The 20,381-nt window shown below is 40.1% G+C and overlaps 1 protein-coding gene across 4 annotated transcripts in view; it reads right to left on the bottom strand.

The window, feature by feature from the left end:
• Positions 1-727: 727 nt before the first annotated feature.
• The window catches only part of MAGEE2 (MAGE family member E2), a 157,459-nt gene continuing 137,805 nt past the window's right edge, over positions 728-20,381 (bottom strand). For 2 of the 4 annotated variants that reach the window (XM_084789870.1, XM_084789871.1), the window contains exon 11: positions 728-2,909. In XM_084789870.1, the coding sequence (XP_084645996.1) occupies positions 1,225-2,796 (1,572 nt within the window). In that variant the 5' untranslated portion in view covers positions 2,797-2,909 and the 3' untranslated portion in view covers positions 728-1,224. Of the gene's footprint in view, positions 2,910-4,896; positions 4,982-17,028; positions 17,121-20,381 lie in introns of those variants that run through there. The other 2 variants (XM_084789869.1, XM_084789872.1) reach the window with 2 other exon arrangements.

The raw sequence follows: 20,381 nt of genomic DNA, 5'->3' as shown, positions 1-20,381 counted from the left end.
GGAATCAGAATGAAGAGACCTAAAATGCTAACTTTTACCAGAAGAGCTTGAGTGTTGAAATGAACAGTGCTAGCGAGGGGTGTGGGGTGTGGGTTAAATCTCACTGAAGATCCCGGACCAACTGCATTTGAGAAGGCTATTTAATTACTATTTCCTAAGAGCCACCCTTAAGAGATAGGGCCTTTGTTAGCCTCTGCCACAAATTTCTCTCTCCCATTCCCCTTGTGAACTCAACATTGTCTTTCTGGGTGACTTTCAAATGCCCTGTGGGCATTTTACCCACAGCCTATATCTTCACCAGTTTCTCCTTTTGTCCTTCCCCCTCAGTCTCAGGTATCACTCCTGAGATAGCACTAGAGCATCCCGTGTCCCCAGCCTTTCATTCTGCCTCGTCCTTCCCACCACCCCCCTTGCTATACCCTCAGCCATCTCCTGCTTCACACTCCTGACCCTTTCCCAGCCCTCTCTACTGCCATCCCTCTCACCATGTAGTCGGGAGTCATACTTTTGGACTCCCATAGTACACCCCACCCCTCTCCGTTTTCTTATAGCACTTGCCACAGCACAACGTAATCACTGTTCACTTCCATGACTTTTCTCCTTTAGGGGGAACTTCTGAGGCCCGGATGGGTCTTCTTTACCCTTATGTCCCTATCACGTACCCTTGTTCTCAGCACACAGGTGCCTGATAAATGTTCATGGGATAAATGAGCACATAAGCATGACATCTCATTCATTACACTTTTATTTATTTTTATTACACTCTGCAACAGCAAATTACATACAGGTAAGTGGCAGTCTTTTGGTTTTGGTTAGTTTGTTAACACAATAATAGACTCAAAGGGAGGGCAACCACAAATAAGTGGCTTTGTGTTTAGGGTGTGTTTATGTACGTGTGTGCATGTGTACTGTTACTGTTATTTAGCTTATTTTACTGGTTATTTCAAATACATAAATATTACCAATACATTTTACACAGTTATCTGAATATTTATACTGAAACAAGACAGGAAAAGAAAATGTGCAATTTCATTTATAAACACTGATCGTGAAGACAATTAAAGAGTATATTAGAAGGAAAGAACTACTATTAGGATTGGAACACAATAAGCACAAGGTGTACTCTTTACCCCAACCCTCCCAACTTCTGACGTAGGACACTAGTGCCCCTTTCCCAAAGGCCATTTTAACTGATGCCACTCAACTAAAGTGAAACACCAGGCTTCACATGGAACCAAAAAAGAACATGGCAGTGGCCTCAGATCTGGCCCTGGCCTCCTCGTCTTCCACAGCCTCCCTGTATTGCTCTGGCCAGTCCTGTGGCCGCTTTCTGTAGAGCCTAGCCATGTACTCCAATGCTTTCATTTTGGTGATTTCCAGGTGAGCCCGAGGACCCCAAAGCAGCTCATATTCAACTGGATTAGAGTAGGAGAGTGGCCTGCATTCCAGGTAGCGTTGTCTCATAAGCTTACAGGTGATGGCATGCTTCCTCCCGACATCCACACTAAATCTCCGGAGTAAGTTCCAGATGCTGGCCTCTTTGGCACGGTTGCCCATCAGGAAGATCAGACCCAGGATCGGCATCACGTACTCTTGAGTGGGTCTGCCTAGGCTCTCTAGCATTACTTGCTCTTCTTCTGATTCTGGTTGCTGGACAAGGAGATAGATGTGCTCACTGGTATCAACCTCAATGAGAGAGAAGCCGTAAAACAGATCAAGGATCAGAGTGGCTCTGCTGAGGATATTTGGGAACACATCCTCGAACTCTTTGCCAGTGTGAGCCAATAGCTCATCCTGATGTATGGGCAGCAACTCCTCAGTGACATTAATGGCCAACTGGACCAAATCATTTGCTTTATCATTCATAGTGTCCTCTGACCAGAACTCTAAGCCAGCAGCCTGGCTTCTCTCTTTGGCTTTGTCAGCTTCTAGAGCCTTGTTATATTCTTCTGGCCAGCTCCAGGGTTCTTCATCATGGGCCTCTGCTACAAACTTGAGGGCTTCCATCTTTGTGATTTCTCTGTGGGCTCTAGAGCCCCACAGGAACTCAAACTCGAGGGGATTGGTGCCATATACTGGCCAGTACTCCAAAAATCGCATTCGAACAAAGTCAGTAGTGAGGAGGTTTCTTGTGTTCCCAAAGAGATTGTTGATCCTCTGAGGCTCATCCATCACATCTACCTTTAACAGCAAGTCCCAAATGGAGGCCTCTCTTGCCCTGTTGCCATTCAAGAGGATGTGGCCTAAGACCAAGGCCAAGAGACCTGCTTTTGGTATGTCCAGGGTCTCTGCTAGCCGTTCAGTGGTCTGGGGACCTGGTTTGCTAATTAGGGTGTAAGTGTCAGTCTGAGGATCAAGAACTCTGAGATTCAACCCAAAGACCCTATCCAGGTGAGCCGAGGCGCGTCTGAGTATCTCGGGGAACTGCTCTGAGTATTCTTTGAGAAACTCCAGCATGTCGGACTGCCGGATAGACCCCTCGCTTTGACTTTTCATGCGCATGAAATTCACCAAAGCAACTGACCTGTCTTCTAGAGGGTCGTGGACCCTGAGCGCCCCCAAACGTCGGGACTGCTCGTCGATGAGACCCTCGATGTCATTCGGGTCCTGCGCAGCCTGGGGAGCGCTGGCACCCTGTGGATCATTTGGAATCTCAAGGCCCTGGGGAGCCTCGGGGACTAGCATGGAGGTGGGGGCCCCAGAGGCATTAGTAGCCTGCATTTCACCCCGGCCATCGCTGTAGTCTGCAGTGGTCTCTGCGCTGCCGTGGAGCGCATTCTGGCTTACCAGAGACATGGTTCCAGCAGACAGGAACGCGAACTCGGAGGTCAGCGATCCGTTGGAGAGAGGATCTGAGGTGTGTTGATGCCTCGGCACAGAGCCGAAGCCTGTGCTCCGATACCCGGGAGCTGTGAGAAAGTGAGAGCTGGTAAGAAAGGTGATCTTTTTACACAAGCTGTAGCCAGCAATGAGCAAAAGCCTAAGAGCAGTTTGCTTTGCCGCAGCCTACGCAGGCGCACTCAAGCTCTGCGCCTTAGTGACCACGCCCCTCTCAGGCTGCCACTCCTGCCCCTCCCACCTCTGACTGGCAGGCAATGTATGCTGTGGGGTTCGAACTTCTTAGGGAAGAGAATTCACAAAAAAGAAACAACGGAGATGAAGCGGAAGAAGTAAGGGATGGGGGTGTTCAGTGATGCTTCATTTGAAGTTTTTCTAGTTTTTCTGTGAGGTATTAAGAACCTTGGTAAGGCTTAATTGAGGATTAGGGTGAGGGGCCGTATTTATTATTGTAGGGGCATTAAGGTCTCCACCAATTCAACAGATTATTTCTTGAGCATATGCCCATTCCAGGCACAGTGCTAGGTATTTGTGAGGTGCATCAGTGACTGCTGTGAGGACAAATCGATTATTCCCTTCCATGTGGAGTTTGCAGTACATTCTAGGGTTGCTTCAATCAGTGGTAATGAAGGCCAACGCTTCATCGAGCACTTCCTAGGACACAAGCGTTGTTTCTGGTGTTTTACTTTTCTCTTATTAAAACCACTTAATTTTAGCTAGTCCGAATAGTATTCATCTTAAAGGTGGGAAAACTGACTCAGGGAGGTGAGATTGCCTGTGCAAACTCAGGCAGCTACAAGTGAAAGAGATCAGGCTTTGAATCCTGTGATCAGAGCCCAGACATAAGCACGTTCTCACACCATCGGACCTTCAAGGAGTTCTTAGCTCTATTTCACAAAATTGGCTCAGATAAAATGGATGGCAAGCCACATGAGTCAATTTACATACAGTACAAACACAGATGTAGAGAGCGACAGCTTTGTCTGAAGTATCTTAGACTGGAGATAGTTGCTGAAAACGAGTTAGAGGAGCTGAGTTCTAAGTGATCAAAGGGATGGGAAGGGTTCATGGTTTACAAGGGCATTGGGCCTTTAGGGAACGTCAACAGGAAAGGTCCAGAAATATGACAGTAGAAGATAAGTAAGTGTTCATAACTGCCAGTTATCCAGGTTTGCTGGAGCTAGAGTATGGGTGGGCGACAAGGACAGAGTTGGCTAAACAGGAAGGACCGAATTTCCTCCCGCATGTCAGAACTGTTTAGGGGCTGCACAGCAGAGTAGGTTTGTACATGTGTATTTGAGGATGTGTATATAGTCGAAACACCCTGGCCAGGAAGAAGGGCCAGTTGCTCTATTTTCTGGGAGTGCTGCCACAGTAGTTGGGCTCAACCTTAGCTGTAATCCAGGAATGCAATGGAGCATTATAAAGGAAGAAAAATATGTCAGGTTGCCATCTGCAGCCACCATTGAAATTCTTCCAAGTTCTTGAGGGTAATGAATACTGTTCTACATTCAGTGACCCAGGGCCCTGAAGTTGTTCCTTCAGAGGCCACTCTCTCTGACGTGCACCCACGGCATTTCCCACAACTTTGTTTTCAAAATGTGTGTGCGATTACAATAGAAAAGGAGGAGGTTCAGGAGCAAGTATTTGGCCAAACCAAGCAAAAGAGATGGATGTGCAGGCTCTAGCAGACCGAATGTGTGCCTTCTGTTGATCCGTTCATCGCGCGAGAGTCTTGTGAAGGTAAAAACCCTCTTCTCAGCTGCTGGGAAGGTATCACACTGGAGGAGGGCTTTTACTCCAGTCCCTCCCATTCTCCAGAAGGGCAACATGCTCTTTGACTTAGATTGGTGTTCCTCAACATAAAACTAAGTTTAATTTGCTTTTTTCTAACCCTCTTTATTTACTAGAAAGAAAACCTGCTCATGGTTTGTGTTGGACTTATTACTCCCATCGAGTAAAATAAGCAATATCAAATGGAAAAACAACACCTTAACTCTGAAATGACATCACAGTCTCATTCCATGCTATTCAATTCCTTAAGAGGTTCACCCCTACCTGGTTCTCTATTCCTTATTATTCATAGCGTATTCTTCCATGACGTCATCTCCTGGACACACTGAGCTGCATTTTCTATTCATTCAGCTATTTTTGTACTCTACAAGCCAATGAAGATTTCTAGTTATTGTTAAATGGACAACAAAGGAACTATGTCTGTGATTTACACAGGCCAATGTAAATACAAAAAGATGGGCTCACAGTCATTATCTCAAACTTCTGTTTAGACTTTCTGTTAACTTTTCTTCTACACATTTTAAAAGGATGTATATTTTCCATACTGTTTTATCTTTGATATAATTTTAGTAAATGATTTCACTTGAGTATTAGTATAGGCACATAATAAAGTCCATAAATCACAAATGTAGCTCTTGGTAAGTTATGACACATGTGATCACGATGCCATTTAAGATCATTTCCAGTATCTTGAAAGTTCTCATTACACTTCATCCCAATCCTTTCCTTCTCATTTTTCCTTAGAAAAAATTGGCATACTGACTTCTGGCACCTTAAATTAGTCTCTGTATATTATATATACTTTTGTTTAATAATTATTTATATATAATTTGAAGGAGAGATAAATGTTTTTTGTTTCTATCCCAAGTGTGAGATGAGGAACAGACTTGTGAGAGAGCAAGTGATGTTAATCCCCTTAGAAGTGGAACTACCTTGTAGGGGAGATTGATTGTTACCAGCTGAAAAACATCCTTGAACAGATTCTGAGAAGAGATATAAACGTGAGGCAAAAACAAGAGGCGAGGAGTCTTTAGATACTTGGGATAGTTTTGGCTGTTCATCACTCCACTTAGAGACACTCCTAGAGAGAACTGCTGGAGGGAAGGCTTCGGGGCTCTGAGTTCAGGCTGAGGCTCTGGGTTCTGGTTGCTCCAGGTTCCAACAGAAGAAATCCTGCTGATTATGCCAGAAGAATCGTTCCTCAGAACCAATACCTAGAATGTTTCATTCTTGTGTTCTTTAATCGCCTTTTCCTCTTGTTTAGGTTAGTTGGGTTATAAGTGAGGTATGCTCGGTTAATAGTTTATAATAAAATATAATTGTTAATAAAATTGAGCCTACATAATTTATATAATAAATACTATATATTTTATAATAAGTATACATATACTTTAAATAATAATAATAGAACTATACAGAATATATTTTTATCTCCTCCCAAGAGCCACCTCCACTCTATTGCAGTTTTATATGTGTTTTTATAACAGTGGTCTGTTCATTTTCATTACTATAGAGTTTATAATTGTGTGAATATAAACTTCTATTTAAGAAGGCAAATAAGTATCTATTATATGATTGTGAATATAGAATATACATAGCACTTTTTACAAAGGACTGTTAGTCAAAGGAATAATATGATTATGTAAAAAACCTCACATATATAAAATCTCATTCCTGGGTTTTATTGTATGTACATAACATTGTGGTGATTATATCCCAAGTTTGTAAAGTGATAATGATTGATTATACTTGAAGCATTTTAAGCAATAATTCTATAGCCAGAGGCCAGAAGTACAATTCGGTGGAGAATCTAAAGGAAATGGATCCTAACAGAAAGTGGGAACAATTCTATGTTTCAGGGTCACAAGAAAAGGAGGGAAGATGAATATGGCAAAAAATACAACTGGCACAGTAATGGCAGTCAGTCATATAGATAGGGTAGAAGGATGCTTGTAAATCATTGTGGGTAAATATGTTTGCTTATTTGTTCTTTCCCACTAAGTTCTGATGACAGAGTCATTTTTTTTTGTCCAGTTTGACTCTCATAACAGAATATTCTTATTTTAAGCTGGTGACCTATAAAATAGTTCATGAAAACAGGAGAGCATCAATATTTATCTGATAGCTAATAATGGCATCAATTGGATACCAGGAACTGCCTTTCTCTTTTACAATACCCCATTTCATCCAAGGGCAGAAAGGATCAAGTCATAGGAAATAAATCCATAACATTTGTTACTTTCCTTATTGTTCAACAAATGAATGTAAGGAAAAAGGAGCATGAAGTTCAAGGGTGTCGTCCATCATGGAAGGAAAATACTGGCTGCAGACACTTGATGCAGGTTCAAATTGCATCTACAGTCAGGAAATAGGAAGAAATGCCTGCTCACTTTTTCCTTTTTATTAATCTCAGGCCCTCAGTCCACCGGAATGCTGCCATCTAAAGTCAGGGCATGGCTATCCTTTCACTGCGATTAACCAAATTCAGAAATTCCTTCAGATCGTGCCCAGAGGCTTGTCTCCTAGGTAACTATGGAATTTTAGCACTCAGAGATTAGAGAGTGTAGTGTGAGATAGGTTCTAGTCAGTCTCCCTTGCTCCATTTATTTCGAGACAAGTTGAAATCTCTGATGTGAGACATGCTAAGCAGTAGCATCTAGGTGTCTGGACAAGATCAACTGCAACACAGAAAGTTTGAGAAATTAGCTATTAGTCCTTAAACTCTCCTAGAAGTTCAGGACTTATAAAATCCAATCAATAAAGCTAGCTGGTTATACCTAGAAAGGTACATAATCATGGTTTGGCCCTTTTTTTGTAGATTATAGGTACAGTAAAATGTGTCTGCATGGCCATCACTAGCTCTATACCTCAGGTGAAGGATAGCATATTCTTTAGAGTGGCAATGGTTTTGAAAGACATTACTGGAAAATGTTGCTTTTCCTTAAGTGACAGGAGACTATATGGAATAAAATAACAATATGAACACGAATGAGAGTAATATTAGTACCAAAGCAAATGCTCCAAAGAGTTTTGCACTGTCTAATGTGGAGGCTGTTCATTTTTGATGGCAGAAGCTTATCCCATTCTTTGGGTAATGTTACTTCTATAAACAAGGGCTTCTGAAAGACTTAGCACCATCTATTTAAAGTCTTTTGTAGTTAATATTCCAGGAATCAAGAGGAAGTGATACACATCTTAAGTTGAGAAGAGAATAAAGGTATCCAAACTTTTGAGCATTATTGTTAAGACACTTGTTAACAGTCCCTGATAAGGTAAGTTTCAATTAGTCTTAAATTCAACACTTCAGTAATATCTAATTGAGAACAAATTTGCAGATTGTAGATTACGTAGGGTGTATTTTGCTGAGTGCTATGTAAATGTTCCTCATATCTCAGTGTTAAACCTCAAACTATTGTATGACTACTTAATGACTAGACCTGTAATTTGGCCAAATCTTGAACTGCGAAATTCCATAGTGCATGAGAATATTATTAACTCATAAGAGGTAACCTGTAGGTGTCGTGGGGGCTCTGTCTCATTCTCTTAGAGCTAATGGCAGTATTTGGGCCTTTCAGGGTTGAGAGGTTGGGTTTTTTTTTTTTTAACATGAGATGGGTATCATGTGTTTTTAAAATTAATTTATCCACATTATATTCCAGTTGTTATCCCCTCACTCTTATCTTCCTGTTCCTACTCTCTTGCCCTATTCCCCTCCCCTAGACCTCTGACAGAAGGGGGCCTCTTCCCCCACAGTCTGACTATAGCCTATCAGGTCTCATCCAGATAGTCTGCTTCCCTTTCCTCTGTGTGCCCAAATGGCCTTCCCCCAAGGGGTACTGATTAAATTGCCGGCACCAGAGTTCATGTCACAAGCAGTCCCTGCTCTCCCCACAACCATGGAGAATGAACTGTCCATTAGCTGGATCTGAACAGGGAGGTCTAGGTTCACTGCATGTATTGTCCTTGGTTGTTGCATCAGTTTGTGCAGGGCCCCTGGGTCCAGGTCCGCCAGCCTTGATGGTCTCCTTGTAAGGATCCTGAACTCTCCTGCTCCTTCCATCCCCCCTTCTTCCATACTCAGCGCTCTGTTGGGGGTCTGGCTTCACATCCTGGCTTCTATCCTGGTCTCCTGCTGGGAGGAGTCTCTCAGAGGAGATCTATGATGGACTAACATTGACTTATGAGTATATACCATGCATGTCTTTCTTGGTCTGGGTCACCTCCCTTAGGATGACAATTTCTAGTTCCATCCATTTGCCTGAAAATTTCAAGATTTCCTTGTTTTCATAGGTGAGTAGTATTCCATTTTGTAAATGTACCACAATTTCTTTATCCATTCTTTGATTGAGGGACATCTAGGTTGCTTCCGGATTTTGGCTATTACGAATAAAGCTGCTATGAACACAATTGAGCAAATGTTCTTGTTGTGTGGTGGAGCATCTTTTGGGCATATGCCCAGGAGCAGTATAGCTGGGTCTTGAGGTAGCACTATTCCCAATTTTCTGAGAAAGCACCAGTTTCTAAGGATGGTTTTAGTTTTAGAATTCCAGTAGTTCTCGCCGCCTGAAGGCTATGGGCAATAAACACAGTGAAGTTTCTCAACAAAAAAGTAAAAAATTAAAGTAAATTAATTAAAAGTTTGACAATATGAGTGTCTCTGTTACTAGAGAAAAAGAAATGGGGATTCTGAAAGCCAGACGTAAGAAAGTAAATCTTTTTCTATCTTTAATATGCTTAGGGTTCCAGGCAGTAAAAGCTTCAGCCCATCTTGACGCTATAGATGGGAATAAACACACTCTCATCTTAAAGGGACTATGAAATAGTTTACTCTGGCTATTTTGAGTGACCATAGCCTGAGATCACAGGCTTAGGTTACCCCCAAATTCCATGTTCTTACCTGGAAGCAGTTTCATAATTTCATAAAACAGAGAAAGTAATAAATACATTTAGAGTACACTGGTGGATGCATCGGAGAGGCAGTCACAGCAAGACAGAGGAAGCTTCTCTATAGGCCAAAGATGCTCTCTGATGGCCTCCTAGCTTTCGGATTGGTGGAAGCTAGTAGTTGGCTAAGTTAATAGATTCCAAAAAAGGTTTTATCAGTTAGTCACAAGATGTTATTTCCTACACCAAGGTGGGCAAGGACTAGCTCTGTTCCAGAGGGCTACATTTCAACCTTAGTACTGAAGTTCTAGTCGGCCAGCCAGTCTCTGCAGACACAGCATCATTTAGGGAGTTTTGTTCACACGCTAAATAAATAATTACAAGAATGCACGCATGGCTCTTTGTGGAAAGTATTTGGGTGAACTGGGTAAAGTCCATTTGGAAGTCTTCAGAGCAAAAGACTTGCTGGAAACTGTCCACATCATACTTCCACAATGTTACCAAGATTTAGTTGTTGTCAAGTTAAATATATTTTTGGAATTATCATTAAAAAAACACCTTTAAAATTAACCAATCAGTGCTCATTTAGCGGTGTAACTAATTTGTGAGTCTGGATATTATCATGAAGATTTTTCAATATGTAATTTTGCCAAATTATATTATACATATTATGGTGGTGCCATTCAGACAACATCTTTGTATTTAAAAAAATACAAGAGCTTACGGCAGTTAATAGCTTCTTTTAAGTCATCTAAGAATTTGGCTTTTTGGGTTTTCACATTTGGAATGACTATATTAGTTATTTTCTTACTGCTGTAAATAAACATATTACAAGAAGCAATTTAAAGAAGAAAAACTTATTTTGGCACAGGCAGCTGGTCAACATAATATTTGCTTATCTTTTTGTTTGTTGGTATGTTCAGATAGGGACAATTAATGTAGCCTTTTAAACAATTTAATTTCTATGAAAGCTATTTTATTTTAATTATTGAATCATATTAATTGTACAAATTAATTCATTTCACTGTGCATTTCCTTCCATGTGTGTTTATATTGTGCTTTGCTCTTATGCCTTCTCCCTGTCATCATCTCTTGCCATCCTTTCTTTTCTCCCCCAGTCATCTTCCCTAAATGTCAATCCTTTATTTTCAGGCCATCTGTTTTTTGTTTTTGTTTTTGTTTTGCATGCTTTTATATATGAAAAAAGAGACCATGTTAGTTTCTGTACTGGCTGGTTTTGTGTGTCAACTTGACACAAGTTAGAGTCATCAGAGAGGAAGGAGCCTCAGTTACAAATGCCTCCAAGAGATCCAGCTGTAAGGCTTTTTCTCAATTAGTGATAGATAGGGGAGGGCCCAGCCCATGATGGATGGTGCTATCCCTGGGCTGGTGATCCTGGGTTCAATAAGAAAGCAGGCTGAACAAGCAGCACCCCTCCATGGCCGCAGCATCAGCACCTGCCTCCAGGTTCAGGCCCTGCTTGAGTTCCTGTCTTGACTTCCTCAGATGATAAATTCTGATCTGGTGAAGTGTAAGCCAAGTATACCCTTTTCTCCACAGTTTGCTTTTTGGTCATGGTGTTTCATTACAATAATGGACACCCTGATTAAGACACTTTCTGTGTCTAGCTAACTCTGCCTAAATTTTTGGTCTAGCCAAATTTCTTGCTCATGATATGATTTAATTCTTCTTTATGTGTAATAAAACTTTATTACACACACACACACACACACACACACACACACACACACGCACGCACGCACACACAGTGATTTTTTTTCTCATTCATTTAGGCTGAATCTCTATTTTGGCTATTGTGAATAGTACCATAATGAACATGTGTATGCAAATATCTCTATTTTATGCTAAATTTATTTTCTTTGGCTATATACTGTACACACAGGAGTGGCCTAGCTGGAATGTATGGTTGATTTACTGTTAGTTTTTAAAAGAAATCTCCATACTTAATTCCATAGAGGCTGCACTAACTTACATCCACCAGTAGTGTACATACCACACCCCCCTCCTTGCTAGTATTTAAAAGATAGATTAACTATTCTGATTGGGATGAAATAAGATCTCAATGAAGTTTTGATGTGCATTTCCCTGATGGATAAGGATGATGAGCACTTTTCCATATATTTATTGAAAAGTGTCTATCCAGATCATATGTCCATTTACCGAATGGACTGACCTGTTCTTTTTGTGTTTGCACTGTAGATACCATTCTTCTGTTGAATATCTACACATCTTCACCAGGGTCACTCTGGTATATTCCAGGAACTTTCCACTGTACTAGGTTTCTACATAGAAACTCAAATGCCCCCAATTCCGCTTGTCTCTCCCAGTACTCTCTCCATCCATGCCCCTCAACCTGACCCCACCCATACCTAACCCACCTGCAAAATCTATTCCATTTCCAATTCCCAGGGAGACACATGGCTCCTTGAGCCCTCCTTGTTACTTAGTCTATCTATTAGAACTGTGAGAGTTCTAATAATCACTGCCTATACCAATATCTTGTAGTGTAATTTAAGGAATAAGTTTATGATCATAACATATATTTTATAACAATTGTTAGTTTTAAATTTTATTTATAAACCACTATCAAGCAAATCAGCATTAGTCAAAGGAGTCTCTAGGTCCATGTATGGTTTGGCTCATTACAGAGCAAAACAAAACAAAACAGAATTTCCATTGAAGTGTGAAGAAGGAAGCTGCCATAAGAGCCGAGATCCTGAAAATTGTTGAACTTATTTCTGAGATAACTTGTATGATATAAGAAACCACTGAATTTAATAGGGACAGCATTAATTGAGGTTTTTCATATTTTTGTATTATTTTATAGCCCTTAACGAGATGAATATGCCCTGTCTACTGGACCTAATGAAAGCCTGAGATAAATAATAGATCCCTAGCGATGTCTTTGCAATTGATCTTTGGTGCCTAGCCAGACTCATTATTTAAAAAGAGGGGAAAGGGTTTTTAAATATAGACACATGGTAACATTTTTGTTGTAGAAAGTTATTTTATCAGTCTTTATGTTTAAATATGAGTATGTCTCTTCTAACTTACAATATTGAATTATTGAAAGACAATTATATTAGCAGAGTTAAATAGATCTGTTATTGCTATTATTTATAAACAAAGGGTTTATTGGGGCAAAGAAATATACATATACTATGAACATACAGAAAGAAAAGGCTCTCTCCTGGAAGGCTGGGAATTTTTAAATAAATTTACTTATTTATTTACTTTACGTCCCGATCATAGCCCTCTCCCTCCTCTCCTCCCAGTTTCAACCTCCCTCTCTCTTCCCCATATCCCCCCTCCCTTACCCCTCAGAAAAGGGGAGCCCCCTACCCATCCTAGCAGGTCAAATCACATCAGGACTGAATGCATCTTTCTACCATGGTGGTCTGGCAAGTGAGCCCTGCCAAGGGGAAGTGATCAAAAAGCATGCAAAAAAGTCCTTGTCAGAGACAGGAGGGCTGGGGACCTTTAAAGCCTTTGAAGGATCTTTCTCCCCTGATTTAGGACATGTCATTTTGAAGAAAGACAGGATGTCTGATTGGCCAAAAAGTATTTATGTAAACCTGGCTTGATCAGGCCTTGAATTTGTTCAGCAGGAGGAAATCTCACAAGGCTGTTGTCTTAAGCTGCCAGGCTTTTGTCTCAGGTCAGGATGGGGAAGAAGAAGGCAGCCAACTTGGATGTTTATCATCTTTATTACCTATCTGTCTGCCTATAAGGGAATCTGTTTAACTTTTAATTCTTCATTCCTCCCTCTCACAGGGATTTGGGACACAGACGATTGTAACTGCTGTAAGATGGCAAAAATGGCGATGTATAAGGTATAGCAGTTAGAGTGCCTCAGAGGTAAATCTAAGGGTCCATGATAAAACTCAACAGATGACAAAGATGCAGAACATAAGATATGCCAGTATGGGATGCCCCTTGGAGCATGCTTTATGAGTGCTGGGATTAAAGGCATGTTCCACCGCGCTCGGCCACAGCAACTCTTATAAAGGAAAAGATTTAATTGGGGTTGGCTGCTGACAGTTGAGGTTTAGTTCACTATCATGGCGGGAAGCATGATGGCATGAAAGCAGGCATGGTGCTAGAGAGGTAGCTGAGAGTTCTACATCTGGATTGGCAGGCATCAGGAAGAGGGAAGGAAACTGGGCCTGCCTTGAGCATCTGAAACTTCAAAGCCCATCTCCAGAGACACATTTCCTCCAAGACCACACCGACACCAACAAGGCAATATTTCTTAACAGTGCCACTCTCTATGAGCCTATGGGGGCCATTTTCATTCAAACCACCACAGGAAGTAACACCAGACCTCCAAGGTGTTTTTTTTCCATTTTTATTTTTGTTTGTTTTATTTTAATTTTTGACACATCGCTCTACACAATATATTTACTGGTTTCCAGAGGAACTGTAAAAGTTTCACTAGCCACGTGCCCCAATACTATTAATGTGGAGCTAACATTATTATTATTATGATTATTTATTGTTGTTGTTGTTGTTGTTGTTGTTGTTGTTGTTGTTGTTATTTAGAGACAGGGTCGCTCTATGTAGCCCTGTTTGTGCTGAAATTTACTGTATAGACCAGGCTGACTTCAAACATACAGAGATCCACTGCCTTTTTCTCCAGAGTTCTGGGCTTCTACACACACACACACACACACACACACACACACACACACACACACACACCAGGGTGCCTCAGATCCCCTTGGGGCAATGGATCCTGAGTACTGGACTAATGTCCTCTGGAAGATCAGTACACATTCTTAATCATTAAGCCATCTCTATAGCCCCTGTAAGTAGCATATTTCGATTACATGCAACAAACATTTCTATTTATTTTGTTACATTTTAGAGTAACTCTTATGTATAAAGTCTGTCATGACAATCTGCAGATTTTTTGCCACACAATTTTTATTGTTACTACTACTATTAATTATTTTTGTGTTGGGTGGTATATTTGCATATTCATGGGGTACATGTGTGTATGCATGTACCCATGGGTACATGTATGTATGGAGGCCAGGATTTCATATGTGAAATTCTGCATTTCCATCTTTCTATCGCCTTTCCTTCTCCAACTCTCCTCATGTTCTTTCACCCAACCTCCTGCTTCAGATTTCATGAACTCTTTTCAAACTCTCTCTCTCTCTCTCTCTCTCTCTCTCTCTCTCTATATATATATATATATATATATATATATATATACATATATGTGTGTGTGTGTCATACATACTATATAATATATAAGTATGTTTGTGTATGTGTATTTAGGGCAGACCAGTTAGGCTAGGGGTCTTATTTCAGATGACAAAGAAGAAAGATTAGCTATCCTTTGGCAGCCATTGAATGAATACCTGTAGTTCTTCATGTAGGGGTGAAATTTTTCTCTTTATATATATTTTTTATTAATTTATTCATATTACATCTCAATGGTTATCCCATCCCTTGTATCTTCCCATTCTTCCCTCCCTCCCATTTTCCCCTTACTCCCCTCCCCTATGACTGTGATTGAGGGGGATTACCTCCCCCTTTATATGCTCGTAGGGTATCAAGTCTCTTCTTGGTAGCCTGCTATCCTTTCTCTGAGTGCCACCAGGTCTCCCCATCCAGGGGACGTGGTCAAATGTGAGGCACCAGAGTTCGTGTGAAAGTCAGTCTCCACTCTCCACTCAACTGTGGAGAATGTCCTGTCCATTGGCTAGATCTGGGTAGGGGTTTAATGTTTACTGAACATATTGTCCTTGGTTGGTGCCATAGTTTGAGCAGGACCCCTGGGCCCAGATCTGCCCATCATAGTGTTCTTCTTGTAGGTTTCTAGGACCTTCTGGATCCTTCTATTTTCTCATTCTCCCATGCTTCTCTCACCCAGCACACAACAAGAACACTTGCTCAACCATGTTCATAGCGGCCTTATTCATAATAGCCAGAACATGGAAACAGCCTAAGTGTCCCTCAGTAGAAGAATGTATAAACTGTGGTACATATACACTATGGAATACTACTCAGCTATTAAAAACAAGGAATTCCCGAAATTTGTGGACAAATGGATTGAACTAGAAATGATCATAATGAGTGAGTTAACCCAGAAGCAGAAAGAGTCAAATGGCATATACTCATATCTGCACACTAGCCCAAGGGGCATGTCCCATGAAAGTCTTCACTTACCAGGAAACTGGGACAGAGGAGAGGACATCCTATTGGGACTCTAGGTGAGAGAAATTTTCTTTATCCATGTTCAGCTAGTGTAGTCTTTGCAGGTCTTGTGCAAGTGAGCATATTGTTGGGAATTCATGGGACACAGAAAATATATTAATACAGTATAATTTTTAGCTACATTCTAAATACTTAATCTTTTCTTTTCTTTTTGGCTTTTTGAGACAGGGTCTCTCTGTGTAGTCTTGGCTGTCCTGGACTCCCTTTGTAGACCAGGCTGGCCTCGAACTCACAGCAATCTGACTACCTCTGCCTCCCAAGTGCTGGAATTAAAGGCATATGCCACCATGCTCTGCTCTAAATACTTATTCTTATACTCACAATAAATATAGCTTTCACCCCTCATTGAAGGCATTTATTTTTATGAGCATAAGAGTAAATATTTATAAAGCAGCTAGAAATTGTACTGGTTTAGGAAAATGACAATAGTAGGTTCTCCTCAAGCATCCACCAAGCATGGATAGTTGGATAGATTTATAGTATCAGACATGAATTCCTTCTTATATAACTGGCCTTAAATCCAATTAGCTGTTGTTTACATCCAAGATATAAATACCACCATTGTACCCTGGGCATCTCTTACCATGCTAGTCATTGTTGTGCTTTATAGGCATCATGGCTGGGTAGGACTATTGATTGTTTTTCTCCCCTGGTACCTTCTGATACTATACGATCTAGTCCTCAGGGAGGATGCTTTGTGGTCAGATACAGTTTAGATGCCTCTAAGTCCATGCAGTAAAGGACAATGATACCTGAGAACCATAAAGCAAACAAACTTAGCCCTATAATTGCCTCAGACTACTTCCAGGAGTTTTCAAGCCTCAGTGGAGGAGAGAAGAAAATAAAAGAGAGGGAAAGCAGTGCAGAGAAGAAGAGGTCTCTAAGCAAAAATGTTGTTGATTGTGGGTGGATGTTTGAATGCAAGGGAAGTACCCAAAGCAGAAGAAAGAAGCAAATGAAAGAACATAGTGGAAGAATACTCTGCATATACTTATAAATACTTATAACTAGTATTTTAACCACTTGCACTAGAAAACCATGGAATTCATTGACTAATAGTAAAGTCCTCTAATCTCAGTAGTGGAGAATAATTATATCTACAGTAAATTGAGCCTTGGCTCCTACCTAACAAGTAATAAAATGGAAACAGAATAGCACAAACTGTTTTCATGTAATGTAATCAGACTACAGAGCAAAGCTCAATATTTTTTATGAGTTTAAGTGTATGTTTCATTAAGATAGAAGAATAGAATAATGCTGAACCATCTTCACTCCGTGAACACATTTCTTCAGCAGCAGTGCATGGATCGCTCTCCTTTGTAGGAAATCTAGAGAAGACCGGAAGCTCCTGAACCCTTAGAAAATACAAAGCAACAGCATTAAAACTGGAACAAATGCAGAGACAGTCCCTACTCAAAATTGTCATCTCTGCCATTGTATCACATGACCAGGAGAGACATCCTAGCTCCCAAATTACCTGAAGGATCAAGGAAATTAGGCTGTACAGTTAACATCAAAAAAGGGGGTAGTATAGATCTCATCCATCTCAGATTGCTGGCAAGACCTGGTAATTAAAGTCCATTGGGCGATAACGAACAAGCAGCAGTCTAAAGTAGAATGTAGCATCTACCATAGGTCTTCCCCATGGCACAGCATAAAATACTTGATAAAGTGCCAACTTCCAGCTTCTCCCTAAGGAGGGAAAGAGTGGTCTGTACAATCATTGTTTAAGCTTCCCCGGGTGCTAAATGACTTCTGACCTACATGTTCCAGAGTGTTGACAGCACCAGGCACACCCCAATTACCCAAGAGACACTAACAAACAATGTGATATGATGGACTAAAGATTTCAGAGTTCCACAGAAGTTTTGGCCTGAATGATTAATGAAAATATTCTGTTTGAGACAGGGAGAAGTGGCAGCGTTTCTACTAATGCATAATAAAATACCAATGCATAGACACCAAAACAAAGAGCCAAAGATAATAAAGAAAAGGGAAATGCAATCCAAAAGGAACTAGAAAAAAGTCACAAATCAACTTTAATGCAAAGGAAACTTGTAAATTATTTGATAGAATGGGTCTGAGGTCCCAAGGAAGTGACCACACAAGACAAAGAATTTTGGCAGGGCAAAAGTTTCACTTCTGCAAGAGGGTTCATTGAGTCAAATAAAGCAGCAGACACAGCAGCAGGGGTCCTGCTGAGTTCTTCTTCCTCACACAAAGGTGAACTGTGTCTTACTCTGAGTGCTCAGAGCAAGGCCTCACATTCTTGACAGAGATGACAAATGCGATTTGGAGCACCTAGTGCAACCTTGAGCACAGATTTTTATTTCAAGAAGTGTTGACTCTGCATGAATTTGAATTTCTGCCAAGCAGCTTCTTTACAATTTTGAATGAGTATTTTCATATTTAACCCTTTGATTGAAAAATAGTATGTTTCTTTTGCAGTTCCCAAACAAAATATTCCAAAAATTCTTAATGAGCCCAAAAAGCAATGTGCAAAGAAAATAATAAATAAAAAATATGAAAATGAGAGTTTCAAGGAATATATCAACTCTAGGAAACAGGTAAGCAGAAATCTGGGAGCTAAATATTATAGCAACTTAAAATTAAATATACAAATAGAGCATGCATCAAGAATCAACAAAAACAAAATAGGTCATTTGAAATTATCAGTCACAAGCAAGCAAAAGAAAACAAATAAACAAAAAAGGATTCATGGGACACCAGCAACTGAGTAAGTAAGTATACACACTATGAAATCTGAGAAGAAGGGACTAGAAAGAAAATTCAAAGAAATAGTTGTAGAAAATTTACCAAATCAAAGGAAACATCAAATTTTACATTATGAAACTCAAAAGACTCAGCAAGCTTCTTAAAAATATACAAAATCATATTGTAATTAAGTTGTCAGAAATCAAAGGCTACCTGATGATTTTGAAATTAATTAGAAAGAAGGGAAATCTTGGTAGCATTGCTCGTATGAAGTCACAGAGTGAAGCAGCATGCACAGGGTCTGTGCCAGGTTCTCTGAATATATATTATAAACTTCAGCTTAGTGTTTTAAAGGGACTCCTGAGGGTGTAAATAAGTGGATTTTTGTGCCTACTCTTGGGTGATTTTCTTTCTGTTGGTGCCTGGTCCCACCTTGATGTGATTTTTGTTTTATCATTCTATTTTATTTCATAAAAAATGTTTAATGGATGGATAGATCCTTCTATTAAGGCAGAACAAGTAAGGCAACTAAATATCCAGAAGTGAACAAAGGTATTTCTGCTCTACTTGCATGTGTGTCTTATAAAAGAAGTCCACTTGCAATTCTGCTTCCAGTGCTATCTCATCCATAAACCATTATTTGTCCAAGTAAATCCTTTGAAATTAGAGAGGGGGGCGGAGAGAATATACTACGGCCACTTTACTAGACAAGCGCAATTCCTCACTACATTCTAAAGCTTATCCCTACACCCACACATAAGTGTACCTACCACCTCTCATGAAATAATCCTCTCTTTACAGCAAATGCAGAAGACCACAGAACCCCACAGCTGGCCACAATACAGAGCTCAGGAGATTGTGGTGAGCCAAACCTCAGTGGCTACATATACATCACAACTCCTCCATCTATCATCCAGGGAACATTGTAAGAGGGAAGGGGGAGGAAGACTGTAAGTGCCATAATACCAGGAAGTCTACAGTTGAAGCAGCCTCTTCTGTAAATGGCTGCATAACAAGACCAGAACAGCAGCAATATTAATAAACATGTTAACATGGAAATTAATTAAATTAAATTAATTAAATTTCTTAGGATTCCCCACCCCAGACAAAGACCTACAGGCAACTACTGACTGCTGGTAGAAGAAGAGTTAGTTTTTCCTAGGGGTGAGGCCCCTTCAAGTGGCCAGCCTTGAAACTATATTCATACAAAAACAGATTCAGCAAATTGTATTTATATATGTTCATACATGTGCAGATATGAAAAAACACAGCAAACAAATGTCAAGAGAGTTCATCATTTCTGTACTTGCTATAGAAGAAATACTAAAGGAAACTTTTCAATTTGAGAAAAAAAGGATGCTAAATAGCAAGACAACAATTCAATTTGAGAAGATAGGATGCTAAACAGCAACACAACAACATAAGATATCATAAACTTCACTGGTAAGTTAAGTACGTTGGACTACAAAGAATATTCTATTACAATAAAAATAGTAAAGAAATTACTTTTAATTCTACCATAAAAGTCAATACAGATCATGTAACTAAATATATAACTAAAATATATTAGATACATAACATATACATGTACTTAGATAGCTTGTGACATCAATGACAAAGTGTTGGGGAGGAAAAGGGGAGTGTAATTTTATATGGCTCAAGTTAAAATACACTATTAGCTTAAAACAAATTATTATAAGTAACTTTATGGAAGTAGACTATAACCACAAAGAAAACACTAAAAATACATTATGCAAAATGAAAAGGGAGCTGAATATGGCATTACACATCTATAACCCCAGGACTCAGGAGGCATAAGCCAGAGGATCATGAGTTCAAGGTGATTCTGGGGTACATATTAAGACCCTTTCTCCAACAACAGTAACAACAGTGTAAAGAAA

This window comes from Acomys minous (assembly GCF_964271855.1).
Source record: "Acomys minous genome assembly, chromosome: 7".
NCBI classification, from domain to species: Eukaryota; Metazoa; Chordata; class Mammalia; order Rodentia; family Muridae; genus Acomys; species Acomys minous.
Note: the sequence above shows the minus strand (reverse complement) of the source record. Positions and strands in the feature narration are given on the sequence as shown.